At 39.1% G+C, this 17429-nt stretch overlaps 1 protein-coding gene across 4 annotated transcripts in view; it reads right to left on the reverse strand.

Moving 5' to 3' along the window:
- Positions 1 to 17429, reverse strand: part of CRYL1 (crystallin lambda 1) — a 245028-nt gene that overhangs the window by 178460 nt on the left and 49139 nt on the right. For 3 of the 4 annotated variants that reach the window (XM_089685783.1, XM_089685781.1, XM_089685784.1), the window contains exon 4: positions 5253 to 5379. In XM_089685783.1, coding sequence (XP_089541909.1) covers positions 5253 to 5379 — 127 coding nt within the window. The remainder of the gene's footprint in view (positions 1 to 5252; positions 5380 to 17429) is intronic. The other variant, XM_089685785.1, reaches the window with a different exon arrangement.

Raw genomic sequence — 17429 nt, forward strand, 5'->3', positions numbered from 1 at the left:
CTCGTAGAAGATAGGCAGGCATCCAAGGATTTGGGTGTCATTTTTGGTATGTACACGTTAGAAATATCTTATAAATGGACAACTTTGTGTAAAAAAAATACATTTTCATTTTCTTTCCACATTTTCTGAAAACTTGTGGAAAAAAATGACTCATTATGCCTCGTAGAATATAAATTGGGGTGTTTGCTTTCCAAAACGGGGTCATTTTGTGGATAATTCCATTGTCCTGGTGCTCCAGGGCCTTCACAAATGTTATAGGTAGTCAGGAAATGAGCTGTGTAATTTATGCCTCCAGAACGCCTGAAGGTGCTACTTGGATGTTGGGCCTCTGTATGTGGCCAGGCTGTGTAAAAGTCTTACACATGTCGTATCCCCATACTCAGGAGGAGCAGCAGAATGTGTTTTGGGGTGAAGCTGCAAGTATGCATATGCTGTGTGAGAGGTATAACAGTTGTGTGAAAAAAAAAAAAATGTACTTTCTTCATTTTCCAAAGAATTGTGGGAAAAAAATTAGTTTAAAAAAAAAAAAAAAAAAAACTCACCATGCATCTTACTAAATACCTTGGTATGTCTACTTTCTAAAAGGGGTCATTTGGGGAGTTATTTGTACTGTCCTGGCTTGTTAGTGTCTCAAGAAATGAGATAGGCCGTCATTACATCAGGTTTGATCAGGTGTGTTCAATTTTCAGTGATTGGTACCATAGCTTGTAGACTCTATAACTTCTACACAGACCAAATAATACACAACGATTGGGATTATTTTTAAGGGCTCGGTCACACTTGACTGTTTTAACAACGCTTACCAAACGCCCCTATAGCGCTTGGCAAGCGTTGGTCCGGCGTTTGCGGAGTGTTTTTTAACGCTCGGCAAACGCCGCATGTGCAGTTTAGCGGAAGTTGCTAGGCTTTTGCCGAGTGTTAAAAACGCCCCACAAACGCCTATAATGAAGTTTAAATGGTGATACCACTCCGCAAATGCCCCGCAACTGCGTCGCAAACGCCCGGCCGGCACCATAGACTAGAGTAGGAGGCTTCAACGCCTCCTGACTTGACCAGAGGCGTCTGTTTTGCCGCGATGCTAACGCTCCCGTTAGAACAGCACTATGTGCTGCAAGGTGCAGAAATTTCTGATGCGTTTGGGAAGCGGCAAAAACTCTTCCCAAACACCTCTCTGCTGCCTGCACACAACGCTAGTGTGAACGTAGCCTTACAAAGAAATGTAGCAGTGTACATTTTGGCCCAAATTTATGAAGAAAATGTACTTATTTGCAAAATTTTATAACAAACGAAGAAAATGTGGGGGTTTTTTTTCAAATTTTTCGGTCTTTTTTCATTTGCAGTGCAAAAAATAAAAAACCCAGTGCTAATTAAATATCACAAAAAGATAGCTCTATTTGTGTGATAAAAGGACAAAAATGTCATTTGGGTACAGTGTTGCATGACTGAATAATTATCATTCAAACTGTGAGTGCTGAAAGCTGAAAATTGGTCTGGGCAGGAAGGGAGTAAAAGTGCCCTGTATTGAGGTGGTCAAACACTCCAATTTTTATTCTTATTTAACCTAAAATGGAAAAAAAAAAAAAAAATAGTTTTCTACGTCTCTGCTGCCTATATATAGTCCCTATGAAACGAGGGAGAGATACCAGAATTGCTGTAGACTGGCACAGTGCTGGATCAAGAGAGGTGACAGGTAAGCTACTGAAATGTTTTTTTTAACTTAATGCAGGGAATGCATTAAGGTAAAAAAAAAAAAAAAAATCTTTTTGACTTCAGAACCACTAAGATTTGCTTATCATTTCAGCTGACTATACATCTGTATGTTCATATCATTTTGCCATGCAGGCTTTAATGAATGTTTTTAACATCACATGGTAAATATAAGCTGTTCAGGCTTGTAACAGGTTTACTTTAATATCAGAAATTTGCAGGACTGAGAAAGCACAGGCTGCCCAAAAACCTGTGCTACTGCCTCTTGCGCAAACTGGCACTCTTACAATGTCAAGAATTTGCCTATACTTGTCTGTGCCAGGTCTAAAGGTTGTACTTTGAGGTGCAGTAAAGCGTTACAAGTGCTACACATTGCTTCATGCCAAAACAAAAAACTCAACTAATAGTGCTTGATTAATTAAACACTGATTAAATTATTTTTATGCATTTCAAAAACAGGACTGAAATGATGTGGCATCTTGGGAACACTAATATAGATACATCAATTAGTTAAACTGTTCGAAACCTTTAAACAAAAAAAAAAAAATCTGTAACAAAATCTGCGTAAAATGGGTGCACAGATAATGGTTGTACAAGTTTGTGTACTAATTGATATTTCTGACAGACAGGAATGCGTTGTCTAAAGCCAACTATAGGCCGATTGAAATTTGATCCGTCTCTGGACAGGCAGATTTTTTTTTTCATTCATTGTATTCTGACGACTGGGAAAACTCTTGCTGTCAGAATACAATACAGGAGGGATTCCCCCATCACCACTGTGTTGATGGGGGAATCTAGCAATTTTCTTTCCTTCAGCCCGTGGTTGAAGGAAAGAAAACTGCATAATGTATGGCCTGCCTAAGGCTGGCCAGAGACAAATAGAAAAAACAACGATCCGTTGAACAACAAACAAAAGTGTTTCATACGATTGTGCCATTACAGTGGTAGTGAAGTCCACTGTTTAACTTGTACCTACAGGTAAGCCTATAATAATAATAGGAGCCTTCGAACCCCGAAGGAAGACCAGGTAAAGATGGAAGCCCTGTCAGCGCACCACTGGAGGGCTGCGTTTAAAGGTAACTATGCCATAATGTGCTAATATGCAGTGCATACTAACACATTATAACATTTAATTGTAGGTGGACCTTTTTTTCAGCATTTTGCATAGCAAATTACAAACTATTAAGCAAGTTCTCAAGTTTCACTCACCATGTTATAAATGTTCTATGTGCCCTCCACCTGCTGCACAGATAACATCAAATCGATACCTGAATTCATCCCCAACGCATCTGAGAGGGTGTCTTCTTCCACAGAAGTTACTGCAGCTGTGATTCTATTTTTGAGCTCATCCAAGTCAGTGGGTAATGGTGGAACATAAACACGTTGTTTTACATATCCCCACAAGAAAGTCACAAGGTGTAATGTCTGGAAATATTGGGGGCCAAGAGTGCAGTGCCGAGTCTTGGGGTCCTGTGCAACCTACCAAACATTGAGGCAATGTTTCAGGTTTCATTTAGAAATCATTGAACTTGGTTGTGCCAATGTTGTGGTACTCTATTTTGCTGAAAAATTTAATCTTCAGAGTCTACATTAAGTTTCGGATAACGCAAGTCCTTCAGAATTTCAATGTCTCGGAACAGCATTTCCCACAAAAAAGAAAGCCATGAATCTTTGTGAAGAAAAACACATTCGTTTTTGGTGAGTCTCGCTCATGCTGTACAAGTTCATGTGGCTTCTCAAGACCCATATTTGAACATTGTGACGTGAAACTTTTCTGCCTAGATGAAATGTTTCTTCATCTCTAAATATCAACTGTAGTAAGAATCTGCTGTCCTCCATGTCGTCTAAGAGCATATGACAGAAATCTAAACATTTTCTTCTGTCACTTACAAGGAGAACTTGCACCAGTTGCAAATCGGTAAGACCTCAGAAGCAAACGTTTTAGCACACACCAAACAGTCATATAAAAGGGATCACAAGTTCTTGGCTAGCACAACAAGCTGACTTGTGTGGGCTTCACTGAAAAGCCTCTTGAATTTGTTGTACATTTTCCTCTAAAGTGCATGGTTACCTTGGACTCTTCCCCTTACATAAATAAATTGTTTATACCAACGATGAATGTTCTTTGCCGCTGGTGGATCAATCCTGAAATGCTATCAAAAAGCACGCTAAACCGTTATTTACTGACTCAGTCTTGCTAAATTGGAGAACACAAAATGCATTCTGTTGCATAGATGCCATCTTGTTAAAGACTGAGGTTAGCGTCTATTTGGACACCAATAGTGGTATCTAGCCTGGCCAAGTACAACAGGTTTCATTCAATGGTGGTGCGTGGTTGCACAGATATAAGGTTTTAAAATCGGGTAATTCTTTTTGAAACACAGGGATACACTTACTAAAGCTGGTTCACTCAGAATCTTGTGCACCTGTGCATGGTAGCCAATCGGCTTCTAACCTCAGCTTGTTCAATTAAGCTTTAGCAATAAAACCTGTAAGCCGATTGATTTTCACGTAGAAGTGAACGAGTTTCTGAGTGGACCAGCTTTAGGAAATAAACCACACACTGTAATAAATAGCTTTGCTTCACACAATTCCAGCCCCATCTATCTGGACTTCTTGTTGTGATTACATGGCTGAAATACATGTTGAATTTGCTTGTCCCTTACAGCCAGCTCCAGGAAATATTTTATTGACTATAGTAGACTAGCGTACACATACACTACACTACGGTTATCAAAATAAGATATGACAGAGAACATTCTTTTTGCTCATGCGCATTTCAGGCTTTTTTTTTTCCTTCAAATGATACCCCTATGCATGATTAGAAAAGTGTTCATTCTGATAAAAATTTCCAATATGTTCGATCAGTCAATTTCAATGGCCGCACAAAAATAGTCTGTTGCTGTGAGCACACTAATGATTCCAAAATCGAACATTTGTTCTTTCAACATGAAATTTTGTTTTTTGATGTATGGCCTGCTTAAGTTTCCAGAATGCATCAGCGGTACTGAAACTTTCTCTGTCAGAAATGCGTACTATATACCCAGAGAGTAGACCTTGGACTTCACTTTTTAATGACTGAATAGCCACCTGGTATTGATTTTTGCTCCCTTATGTTTTGGTATTTCTGACTGACTATCACTGTCCATCATGTTACATATTAAGTTATATACTGAATTATTGTCGTTCATTTTCTCTACTCTAATATGATTGGTCTGACTGTTGTCAACCGTTGCAACATTTACCAGACAGATACATTTTTTGCCAATACAAACAACTGCATAGGACTTATGGATGTATGTGTATCAGAAAGTTGGGGAAAGGTCTCATAGCTGTTCGTATAGTTTTTGTACACCTGTTTGGTGAGAACAGCTGGCAAAACAAGTGGAGGAGATGGATAAATGTAATGTGACTGGATTTAAATACTGTAAAGAGCTACAAGCAAAAACTGTTTTTTAATCAGTAACTTGAATAACCATGTAATTATATGCAATTAGTGTGTTCTTATGAAAAGCATGATGAGCATTAATAAAACATTCTCTTACTTGAATGAATATAGCTCCCTCTAAGGCTGTCTTCAAGTCATTGCTGCCACTTATGAGAGAGATTTGTTGGTCAGCACTCAAACTTCCTCTCAGCATCCCTGATTTTGTGAGTTCATCCATTTGCTTCCTAGGTAAAAAATGGACCCAAAAAAAACAACTTTTAAACAATAATATAATTTGTAGCAAAAACCTAACCTTTGCAAAATAGCCACTAATTTTTATAGCATCACCTGTATATTATTTATAGAACAATGCTGTCGCTGAGACATGAGCATGACTGTCTGACCTGGCCTGGCTATAGTTGGGCAGATATTTCCTAGACTAGGATATTTGCACTTCCTTGCAAAAGCTACTTTTGAATTGGGAATTTCCTTGGTCACCACCCAACACCAACAATGGGGAGCATATAGGACTTTGTCTGTTTCTCCTTTGTAGCGCTACTTCCATAGGAGCTGCAGAACTACTGTCCAGGTCTTCCCACATGCTTTGTTCCGCAGTCAGGCACATTGGTCATTGGAGAAATGTGTGAATGAGCATATCTAAGGATGTTTTTTTTTTGTTGTTTTTATTTGTGGAGAACTTGGATAGGGTTTAGGGAATTAGATGGGATACTCCAAAACCAAGAACTATGTACAACCTGAGGACTTAGGTAATCTTCAGCGCCGGCTATATCAAAGTCCCTGCTTGAAGCAAACAGTAGATTTCAGCTTTAAAGATACCGGGTCCTTTGGGATCTGTATCTATTGAACAGTCCTGCACTCTGTGTTCCCTCCCCAGTCCTGTGGAATGTGCCCTGTGCCAAGTCATGCAGTCTCTGAAATATTGTAAACATAGTCATGTTTACATGGACAATCAGTTTTAAGAAACACAGTGTATCAAATCACTTTTTAAATGTATCACAACAAGTACCCTTCCCTTTTCCAGTTTCGGAGTGTAGAGAAATATAAAAAACAATGGGGGGGGGGGCAATAAAAACAGTCTTAGCCAAACAGAATCCTGTTGGATTTATGAGTAAATATGTTAGCACATAGAGGGTTGAACAATGAAGTGATGTAAACTGCTTTTTAAGGCCTTTTTCACATGGGCATTCCGTATGTCCATTTTTCATCTGGACAAGTGGACACCCATGTATTTCTATGGACTAGCAGATGTAACCGGGATAATCATCCGTTTACATCTGTTAACTGCTTTTCCACCGCCCTATAGCAGATATACTGGTACAGGGTAGCAGGAGTGCAGAAAATCACGTATATATATATATATATATATATATATGTATATATGTATATGTGTGTGTGTGTGTGTGTGATTTTGCATTTCCAGGTAGGGGACACGAGCCCCACCCGTCATTCGCAGCTGTCAATTACAGGGTCCCAGCCGGTGATTACCCGCAGCGCCCAGTGATTACCGATCATTTCCAATGGGGAGGACGACTGTTTTGTTTGCTAACAGTCCTCTTCCCTGTCAGCTCGGGCACACTGCTCTGGATGGCTGTGCAGAACAGTGTGATTACAGTGAAGCACACAGACACCACCCCCTAGTAAAAAACACTCCCTGCAACCAGTTAACACTTTGATCACCCCTCATGTTAACCCCTTCCTGCCCAGTGCCACTAAATACAATGTCAGTGGTTTTTTTTTTAGCACTGATCACTGTATTGATGTCACTTGGGACGTCAGTGACACCAAGTCAGTTCCTCCCAGTATGAGAATGTCCACCACTTATATTCCACTAGGAGGAGCTGACAGAACGTGACGTTATTGTCGCCAGAGCCACGAGGAAGCCCGGCGGCCATCTTTAATGAGGGTTAGTGCTGCATAACTGCAATCTCTTGCTATACTTTGCATACTACCCTGCTTTTAACCCTTTATTGCAATAAATACTTTTTGGACATACTACACTATGGGCACTTGTTTTTTGGCTCCTATTTGGAGCTATTAAACCTGCAGATAATCCCCACTGTATCCAGCATCCAGAGGAGGGAGCCCTGTACCCAGGCTGAGCACCCATCTATCCTCAAGGGGACCTCTGGACCCAGCAGATTTCCATACTGCCCCAGGCTTGATGACCATAACCTAGAAGGAAGCTCACTATCCACCCATCTCAGAGATCCTTGGTGGTTATATATTTATATGCGCATTACCTATGCGCTTTCGGTGAGTGCGTATTTTTACCATTGGTTCCAGTCACAAGTTTATTTAGAAATCTGCTGTTGAAGAGATCAGCCACCTGTTCTATTTGAACTTTATTCCTTCATTGGATGAACTATTATTTACTCACTACTTATGCTCATGATTTATTTATCCTTATGACTACATATTAGCGCTGCACTTTATTTTACTTATTATAGTCCCACTATAAGTTGCTGATCGCCGCCATTACTAGTATATAAAAAAATTTCCAGTATCTATAGCGCCATTTGTAAACACTATAACTTTCACGTAAACCAATTAATTTACATGTATTGGGATTTTTTGTAGCAAAGACATGTAGCAAAATACATTATGGTCTAAATTTATGACAAAATTTGATTTCTTAAAATTTTTTACCGGACATATTTAATAGCAAAAGTCAAAAATATATTTTTTTTTTCCTCAAAATTGTTGGTCTGTTTTTTTTATAGCACAAAAAATAAAAAAGGCACAGGCGATCAAATACCAATGAAAGAAAGCTCAAATTGTGGGAATAAAAGGACGCAAATTTCATTTGGATGCAGCGTTGCATGACCGCGCAATTGTCAGTTAAAATAACGTAGCGTGTAAAGGAAAAAAACGGCCTTGTCAGGAAGGGGGGGGGGGGGGGGGAGAGAAAATCCTCAAGAGGGCAAGTGATTAATGTCCATATCCGTTAACATCCATTTATTTGAATGGAAGTAAACCCCTATTTTTCTTCTGTAAAAGAAACCAGGAACGGACGAAAAACGGATGTAAAAACGAAAGAAAAAACGGATGTAAAAACTATATAAACGGAACGCCCACGTGAAAAGACCCTTAGATGTGTAACATGGCAGGTGTAATTCAGTAATACACTACTAAAGGGTAATATTATATGGGGAATTTATATAGTGTTTTAGCGGCATTTTATTTTAATAAACTTATTGTTTTAAATTAGGTATATATTGTAGATTTTAGAGTGCATATTGCAAAAAATGCAAGCCAGCAGTTTGCAGAAATGCCTGTGTATACATGGGCACTGAGCGGTGTCCCTGTGTTAAATCGGCAGCGATCTGTGGTACCTATGGAGACACTGAGTGTTTACATAATAAATAGCAGAGAGAAGTGCCTGGTCCTGAACCCATGAAGAAGTTAAGTGACGGCACACGTATTGCAGAGTTACTGGCAGGGTGCACATTTAAATGTGAGTGTTTTCAAACTGATTTTAATAAATGTTGGAAGCCATTTGAAAAGCAATGAAGTCCTGTTTATGTTTCATGAGGTGTATGATTGCCTCATAGAGGAACCAACAGTTAAAGGTGACATCAATCAACATATCCTTAAAAGGTGAAGTGTGCATATAGGCCTGAACATGTGTTGGGTCAACTGTTGGAGGTGAGGGCAATATCTGCACGGTGGTAGTAAGCAAAGGAGGTGAAATTGGTGGAGAAAAGGCACAGAAATTTACCTGATGTATCATGTTGGTGTACACATGGTTAAATTAGATGGATTAAATTTACACAAAGACTGTGACATGAGAGTATAAGCAAATACGTTTGGAGATTTTATTTGTTTTGATATGTTCAATTGCTGGTCGTGTGGTGCAAAGCAGTGGCTTGCCTCCTACGACACATCGCTGATAAAAAGTGCTGCATGCAGGTCATTTTCTCAGCGCACCATGTCCGCACACCACTGAACCGAGCATTTTGCCTTGTCCATTCGGTGGGACTGCAATGGGATAGCTGCCGAACAGTCCCACCGCATCTGGTGTGAATATACACCAGTCATGTAAAAACAGACATGTGCTTTTTTTTTTTTCCCCAGTGCGCCGATGATTCACATGTTTGCCCTGTGGTGTGATGAAAAACACGTGCTGAGTTGCACTGGCAAGGTGTGTTGGAATGGAAATTAAAATAATTGTTACTACAAACACCTAGTGTATCATGTGCTACCACAATATACAGTGTGAATGGGCCCTTAAAAATAAAATAGTATACAGTGCCTTGAGAAAGTATTCATACCCCCTGAAATTTTCAACATTTTGTCATGTCACAACCAAATACGTATGTGGATTTTATGTGATAGACCAACACAAAGTGGCACATAATTGTGAAGTGGAAGGAAAATGATAAATGTTTTTCAAAATTTTTTACAAATAAATATCTGAAAAGTGTGGCGTGCATTTGTATTGAGCCCCTTTTACTCTGATAGCCCTAACTAAAATCTAGTGGAACCAATTGCCTTCAGAAGTCACCTAATTACTAAATAGAGTCCACCTGAGCGTAATCTAATGTAAGTATAAAATACAGCTGTTTTGTGAAGCCCTCAGAGGTTTGTTAGAGAACATTAGTGAACAAAACAGCATCCTGAAGGCCAAGGAACAAACCAGACAGGTGAGGGATAAAGTTGTGGAGAAATTGAAAGCAGAGTTAGTTTATTAAAAAAATCCCAAGCTTTGAACATCTCACGGAGCACTGTTCAATCCATCATCTGAAAATGGAAAGGGTATGGCACAACAGCAAACCTACCAAGACATGGCCATCCAAAGCCCGTTTGCAGTTTGCGAGAAGCCATGTGGGGGACACAGCAAACATGTGGAAGAAGGTACTCTGGTCAGATGAGACCAAAATTTAAATTTCTGGCCTAAAAGTAAAATGCTATGTGTGTAAAACGAACACTGCACATCACCCTGAACACACCATCCCCACCGTGAACCATGGTGGTGGCAGCAACATGTTGTGGGGATGTTTTTCTTCAGCAGAGACAGGGAACATGGTCAGAGTTGATGAGAAGATGGGTGGAGCCAAACACAGGGAAATATTAGAAGAAAACCTGTTAGAGTCTGCAAAAGACTTGAGACTGGGAAGGAGGTTCACCTTCTGGCAGGACAACGACCCTAAACATACAGCCAGAGCTACAATGGAATGGTTTAGTTCAACGCATATTAGAATGGCCCAGTCAAAGTCCAGACCTAAAAACTAAAAAAAAAAAAAAAAAAAGCAAAAAGGGCGCACTCTCCTCATGCATTACTGTAATAAAAAGGAAAGACAGTCCCAGCAAATGGTGGTCTTTCGACAGTGTGTTCTAACGCGTTTCAGGTGACGAGCTCCCTTCCTAAGAATCCAATTGAGCATCTGTGGCAAGACTTGAAAAATGCTCTTCACAGAAGTTCTCTTTCCAATCTGCCAAAGCTTGACCTATTTGGCAAAGAAGAATGGGCAAAAATTTCAATCTCTAGACGTGCAAAACTGGTACATACATACCCAAAAAGACTTGCAGCTGCAATTGCAGCAAAAGGTGGTTCTATAAAGTATTTACTTGAGGGGGCTGAATACAAATGCACACCAAACTTTTCAGATGTTTATTTGAAAAACCATTTATCATTTTCTTCCACTTCACAATTATGTGCCACTTTGTGTTGGTCTATCACAAAAAATTCCAATAAAATACATTTACATTTTTGGTCGTAACATGTCAAAATTTTCAAGGGGTATAAATACTTTCTCAAGGCACTGTAACTATATTGAGCAACTCTTCTATAGCTAAAATCTTTCCATTTTCCTTTCTAGAGTTATAATTAAGAAAACTAAGAAAAAAAAAAACAATATAAAAGATTTTTAAAAAATCCACCTGCCTGAACCTAAAAAAAACCAAAATAAACAAAAAAAAACCTTTTCAGTACTTTGATTCAAATATAAGTAAATGCTTCCCCAAAAGTTATTTATACAAAACCGCTATTTATTCTCTTTAAAGTTTAAGTGAGCCCTCACCTTGTAAAACAGCCCATGCAGTTTAAAAGTGATCACTTTCCCTCTGTTCTGAGCTGCATAAGTAGCTCGGAGAGCTAAGGAAGGAGATGCAGCAGCACACTGATCTTCCCAGTGAATCGCAGGGTGGGGGTGCCAGCATAAGCCTGATCATTGGAGAGAGAACTCTCATACCTAGTGTGGTACTTTTTTTTTTTTTTATGAAAGCATAGGGACTGGCAGGAACACCAGTGATTTCATACAACAGAAGCAATACAAAAAGAACATTAAACGTTTTCATACAAGTACAAGGTACAGCAGACATATATCAGGAATATGAAATGTTGGGGTAACATACACTCATCAGTCACTTTATTAGATACACCTTGCTACTACCGGGTTGGACCCCATTTTGCCTTCAGAACTGCCTTAATTCTTCCTGGCATAGATTTAACAAGATGTTGGAAACATTCCTCAGAGATTTTGGTCCATATTGACATGAATTACTGTTGTCTTTCTATCATCTTGAACCAGCCTGCCCATTCTCCTCTGACAACAAGGCATTTTCGTCCACAGAACTGCAACTCACTGTATATTTTCACTTTTTTGGACCATTCTCTGTAAACCCTAGATGGTTGGGGGTGAAAATCCCAGTAGATAAGCAATTTTTGATATACTCATACCAGCTCATTTGGTACCAACAACCATGTCACGTTCAATGTCACTTAAAACCCCTTTTCATCTCATTCTGATGCTCGGTTTGAATGTCAGCAAGTCATCTTCACCACATCTAGATGCCTAATTGCACTAAGTTGCTGCCATGTGATTGGATGATTAGCAATTTGTGTTACCAAACAATTGAACAGGTTTACCAAATAAAGTGGCCACTGAGTGTACTCTTTAAAAGAAATGTATGGCAGATTTGCCCATATTATTTTCTTCATTATTGTCAAGACTGAAAAATTTAACACATTTTATATAAAACATTATAAGACTCTAAAATATATTTCAATTAATTTCTCCATTTATTAATTAATGCTTTCTTATCTGTAAAATTAACAGACATCTAAAACATTAAGATTCTAAGACTTCAGCATGTTTTATAATTTCTCAATTATAGTCACCTTGATCAGTTATTGGGTAGCATTTTGAACCCACACATTCCTATGATTGGAGGTTCCAGAATGGATTAGGCCTTCACACCCCTCCTCTGAGAAATAGATATCCAAGATCTGTCATATCTGTATCCGTTTTGAAGCTAAATTAATGCTGGACGATAATCTGCATGGAAACAGTGTCGATATTTGATATTCAGAAATATGAATATCTTTAAGAAATTGTATTTGGGACGTGGACATAAACGTGGTGACCTTCCAGCACCCATCCTTTAAACTGGACGATTGGTCAGATGGTCTCTGTCAACAACCCTTTGATATCACAGAAAAGGGACTGACAGGACCTGTCAAGAAAGCTCTAGTTTTAACATCAACCAAGGAAAACCCAAGCGAGCCATGGCAAAGTTTTTGCTTGGATAATTGGACTATGCTAAAATCAGGACTTTGCAAGTATTCCTCCTTCTCAGCTCCTTTCTTTTATTTCTGTGCCGTTTTATGGTTTATTTCTTTGTAACATCTTTTCTGTAAATATTTTAATTGCACCATTTGTCCTTTTCATTATTAAACCCCATTTTGAAAAGTGCATTAAAAGCTTTAGAGATAATTTTAACAAACTAAAAGAATCCCTGACTCTGGAAAAATGCTATTGTAAAATAGTAATCATCTGAATATCCCTGTCTGTGGTGACAGTGTGTGTTACAGATGTTTATGCTAAAATCATAGTGTTATTGCTAAGATTGTGAGTTTCCTCCTTCTTGGTAAAAAGGCAGTGTTGGCAGTTTAAAGAGTTAATTGCTTAATTAACCCAGTGACAATCACTCAAGCTGCTGGCACATAGCGAGCTGGAAAATCTTTGTGCAGGATGCAACTGAAAGTAGCATTGTTACCCAAGAGACAGTGCGGTGTGAGATTGGCTGGTCCTTTGTTACGAGCTGGTGAGAAGGGCAGGGGTTGGGCACCACGTTCATCACATCTGGGTTTGGCGGTTGCCAGGAGAACGGTACTTGCCTGACTGCAATTTTACAAGTGTAAAGTTTGGTGGAGGGGGGTTTATGGTGTGGGCTTGTTTTTCAGGGATTGGGCTTGGCCTCTTGGTTCCATTGAAGGGAACTCTTAAGGCGTCAGCATACCAAGCCATTTTGGACAATTTCATGCTCCCAACTTTGTGGGAACAGTTTGGGGATGGTCCTATCCTATTCAGCTGTTATAGCTGAAAGGGTGGGCCAACTCAATATTGAACCCTACTGACCAAGACTGGGATGCCAATAAAGGCAGGTGTCCCAATACTTTTGGCAGTCTAGTGTATGTCACATATGTTCTGCAGAGGTAGAAGCTTTTAAAATCTTAATTGTAAAGGCAATCCATATTTTAGGTTTAGAGTCCTTTTAAAATTTTATAGAAAACTATTGGTCAGTTATGACTCACTTTCAACATCCAGTACATTTTTAGAATGTAAAGTACCACTGCCTTGGCCCAAATCGGAAGGTGTCTAATATTTTATAAAACATACACCAGATGGCACCATAGGCTTACTTTACAGTAATAATGAGATTGACATGTAAAAACTCAAGACTATGGTGCTTGGCTATTAAAAAAAAGTCTCTTATTTCAGAAGTCTAATCTAGATATCAGAGATCCTGTTTTGTAACCCAGGATCACTGTCTGCTAACGTAATACTAAAGTTGACTCTTGAGCAAATTTTTTTTTACTCCTTTCTAGTGTCTGCTATTTTAAAACTAGTGACAAATGACAAAATAAAGCTATGAAATCTCAGTTAAGGGCTATTCTACAATTGTCTTGATTCCTGGCAAACATCTATAATACAACTAGTAGCGTCAGAGTACAAATAGTATTTCAAGCATTAATACAACTTTAAAGTGGACCTGCATTTTAAAAAAAATTAGGCTTGTAAAAGGAACATTTAGAAAAGGTTAAAGTTTTCCAAGCCATGACATAAAAATCTGCCTTTTGTCTTCTGTAAAAAAAGCAGTTCACCCGACATGCAAAGATGGTCATCATGCCCCGACATGATATTCATGTTGTACTCTATCCTATTAGAAGATGCTATACCCCTAATTCAACCCTATATACAGGAATGAGAAAAATATCTGAGCATCCCCCTAGAGGAAAATTAATGGGCCAGAGTGTGGCTCACCACCAAACCATGTTCACAGAATATTTCAGCAATTGGTATAAATTATGCAGTACGCCTGCATTTGTATAAGGTACCTAGGAGAAGGGTAAGTTTAATCTCTACTCCACCGAGTTCTTCCGCAGTTGTGCCAAGCTAGGCACTTTTGCTCATATTTGGTGGCATGCCCCTTAATTTGTGAAGTATATGATACATTTTAGACCAAAATCTCAGAACGATTTGGATTCCACATATTCTTATATAACAAGAAACCCAATAACCTCCATAAATCATTTGGAGGGACAGTTCCCCATTTCCTTTGTAGTTGTCCCTCTCTTTTGGCCTGATTAAAAATGTGCTATTTATCAAAAGTAAGTAAATGCACCTTTTCACCCAACCTCTAAATTACTGCATTTATTATGAAAAGCCAATTTATAAAAAGGAAAAGATTGTGGTGAAATTTTTTTTGCACATTAGATTGGTCCACATAATTGGGGGCATAGTAGGGTTGTGGCCTTTGCCTACCTACTTGCTACATTGTGTGCCTAAATACCACTTCAAACTACTGACTCATATACCAACAATACTGACAGCTGCAAAGTAGACATTATCAGTAGACAAATCTTGGAAATTGGGTTCCTTGAATTTTTCCAGAGTGAAAAGGACAAGTTCACCTTTTTGCCAGAAATAATAACTGCACATTTTTCTGCAGGTAAAAAAATGGCCATTAATTATTGTTGCAGGAGCCTGGAAGCAATTGCACCAGTGATCAGCAAATCGCTGGTGCCATGTAGGTCACCTGCAGATCTGTCAGTAAATCTGCTTGTGGGATGTACGAGCAAGCAGATATACTGACAGGAAGAATCAAAGAATTACCACGGTGCTCCACAGCACTGTCATAGTTCATTGAGAACTACAAGCCGACAGCCGCTAATAATGTGAATGAGTGACGTGGCCGGGTGGGCAAAGAAGATCCCCTTCTAGCTGTGAAAGCTGGGGAGCAAGGGCTCTGAATAGGGCTGTAACATGTTATGAAAGGTGAACTTATCCTTTAAAGATGAGAGGTGTTGGCCTTGAATCCTTTGTATCTTGGGTAATTTTTACAATAAAGCATCGTTGCCCAGATGCCAGGAGCAGGAGAAGTGACTGATATTTCTCTAGGCTAAAGGAACAGAGTCACCATCAAATCACAAGACATTAGACTGCTTAAAGTAGATAAGAACTTGTTTGTGCAATTAAAGAGGTCTACTTGCTTGAGAAGTTAGAAATCTTTAAGTTTAGGGCAGATAAGAAGCTGATCTGAAGCAAAAGTGTGATAATCTTAGCCAACGTTGTTTGTGCACTATAGTGGCAGGGCGTGACTCTTATCTTCACAGAACCTTTCTGCTAGCTTCTCCTAGAGTGGGTGTGGCACCTGCCAACTTCCGGAAAGCTGCCAGAAAAAGGGTTTAAAAGCGGGCAGCTTAAGCATAATTGATTGGGAGCCTTCCTATGCAGATGAGGACGCGCTGACGTTGGGACTCTTGCTAAGGCTATATGGGCTCATTGATTGGTCGCATTTACGGCTTCCCCATGACCCCCTGTGCATTATGGTTCCAATGGGGTCTGTTCTTTCCAGTCTTCCCATAGCTTTGGTAATGTATTAATTCTAGGCTGTGACACTGTCAAAAGATGTGTCCATTTCATGCTATAATGCTCACAGTATTATTGGTGTGTGTTATGCAGATTGTAATGTGTGTTGTGTGATAATAAAAGTGGAGGTTTTGACAGTGCAAGAATATTGCAGTTGGATTCTGTTATTTCTTGGAGTGCCGAGTGAATGCTAAGATGTGCCAGGGCAGGCGTTCATTTGGTAGAGTGTCTTTCACATGCTTAGAACAATTAATGGTGTGAATGCTGGTTAAACGTACCTGTGTGTGTGTGTGTATGTGTGTAATTGTGTATATATGACTTGATTTTCGTTATTGCATCCAGCATTGCATTACAAAAAAGTAACTCTGCTTTTGTTCAGAGAAAAGACATTCCACTCTGTGTTCTATGTACCTTGCAAGGATTTTAAACTTTGCTGCAATTTCCTACTTTTGTTATGCTGAAAGAAGTAGATGTTTGGTTGTGTCTATGTGCAAAATGAATATTAATGGGAGTGACTTTATAATTATCAGTCAGCTGCTGCACATGAAGGGTTCTATTCCAATAATTTTTATTATTTCTTCAATAAAAAAAGAAGTAAACAAAACATAGTGAGGATGACATGTGAATACAATTGTCTCCCTTACATTGAAGATAACAATAAGAGAATAAGTTATATAAAGAGGGAGTAAGAGCAAGTGCAATGCACATTTCCCAACTTTGGTTACGTACAATAAACATAAATCAACCTTTGTGACTTAAAATGTTAGAACCAAAAGCAAACAAATATGACGTAACTTGTCGTGTGGGGCTAGCAGCGTCACATCCGGTCTACGCAAGTGTTCTAGGACATATTTGGTTTTAAAGTACCATATGCATGGAATACATGTAAATGTAATTTTTAATGGTTTTATGCAATAAAGTACGGTATAACGTTATGGAGGTCTTTCTTTGATTGCTTTACTGCAGAGGAGGAGCATTGTGACTCAGAGGCTCAGAGGGCAGTGGCTGTTCAAGGACACAGGAGATTGAATCACCATAGGGGCTGGTTAAAGTACGCAAAAGCGCTTATTGACCTACCTTCACACAGGTGGCCAATACCTTGCGGTGAGTGGGGTTCTGGAGGGGGAGCACCTATCACCGTTGTTTGCTGGCAAGACCACCAAATTGTCACTATATCACATTTAATTTTTTGGATGAGGAAGGTGTCCCATAGAACCTGGACTTTATTTATATGAACTATTTTGTTTATTTGATTTTTTTATAAGTTTCAGTATTCAGAAAATGTGTGCACTAGCAGGATAGCCAATAAGTGTTCACTACATTATGCACTAGGTTGAATTTAGATGTGAAAGGTGTCTTAAAGCACCTGGACTTCACTTATATGAATTGTTGTAGGTTTG

The sequence above is a fragment of the Staurois parvus genome, unplaced genomic scaffold (assembly GCF_062004578.1).
Source record: "Staurois parvus isolate SC_StPar_1 unplaced genomic scaffold, SC_StPar_1.0 ptg000387l, whole genome shotgun sequence".
Lineage (NCBI taxonomy): Eukaryota > Metazoa > Chordata > Amphibia > Anura > Ranidae > Staurois > Staurois parvus.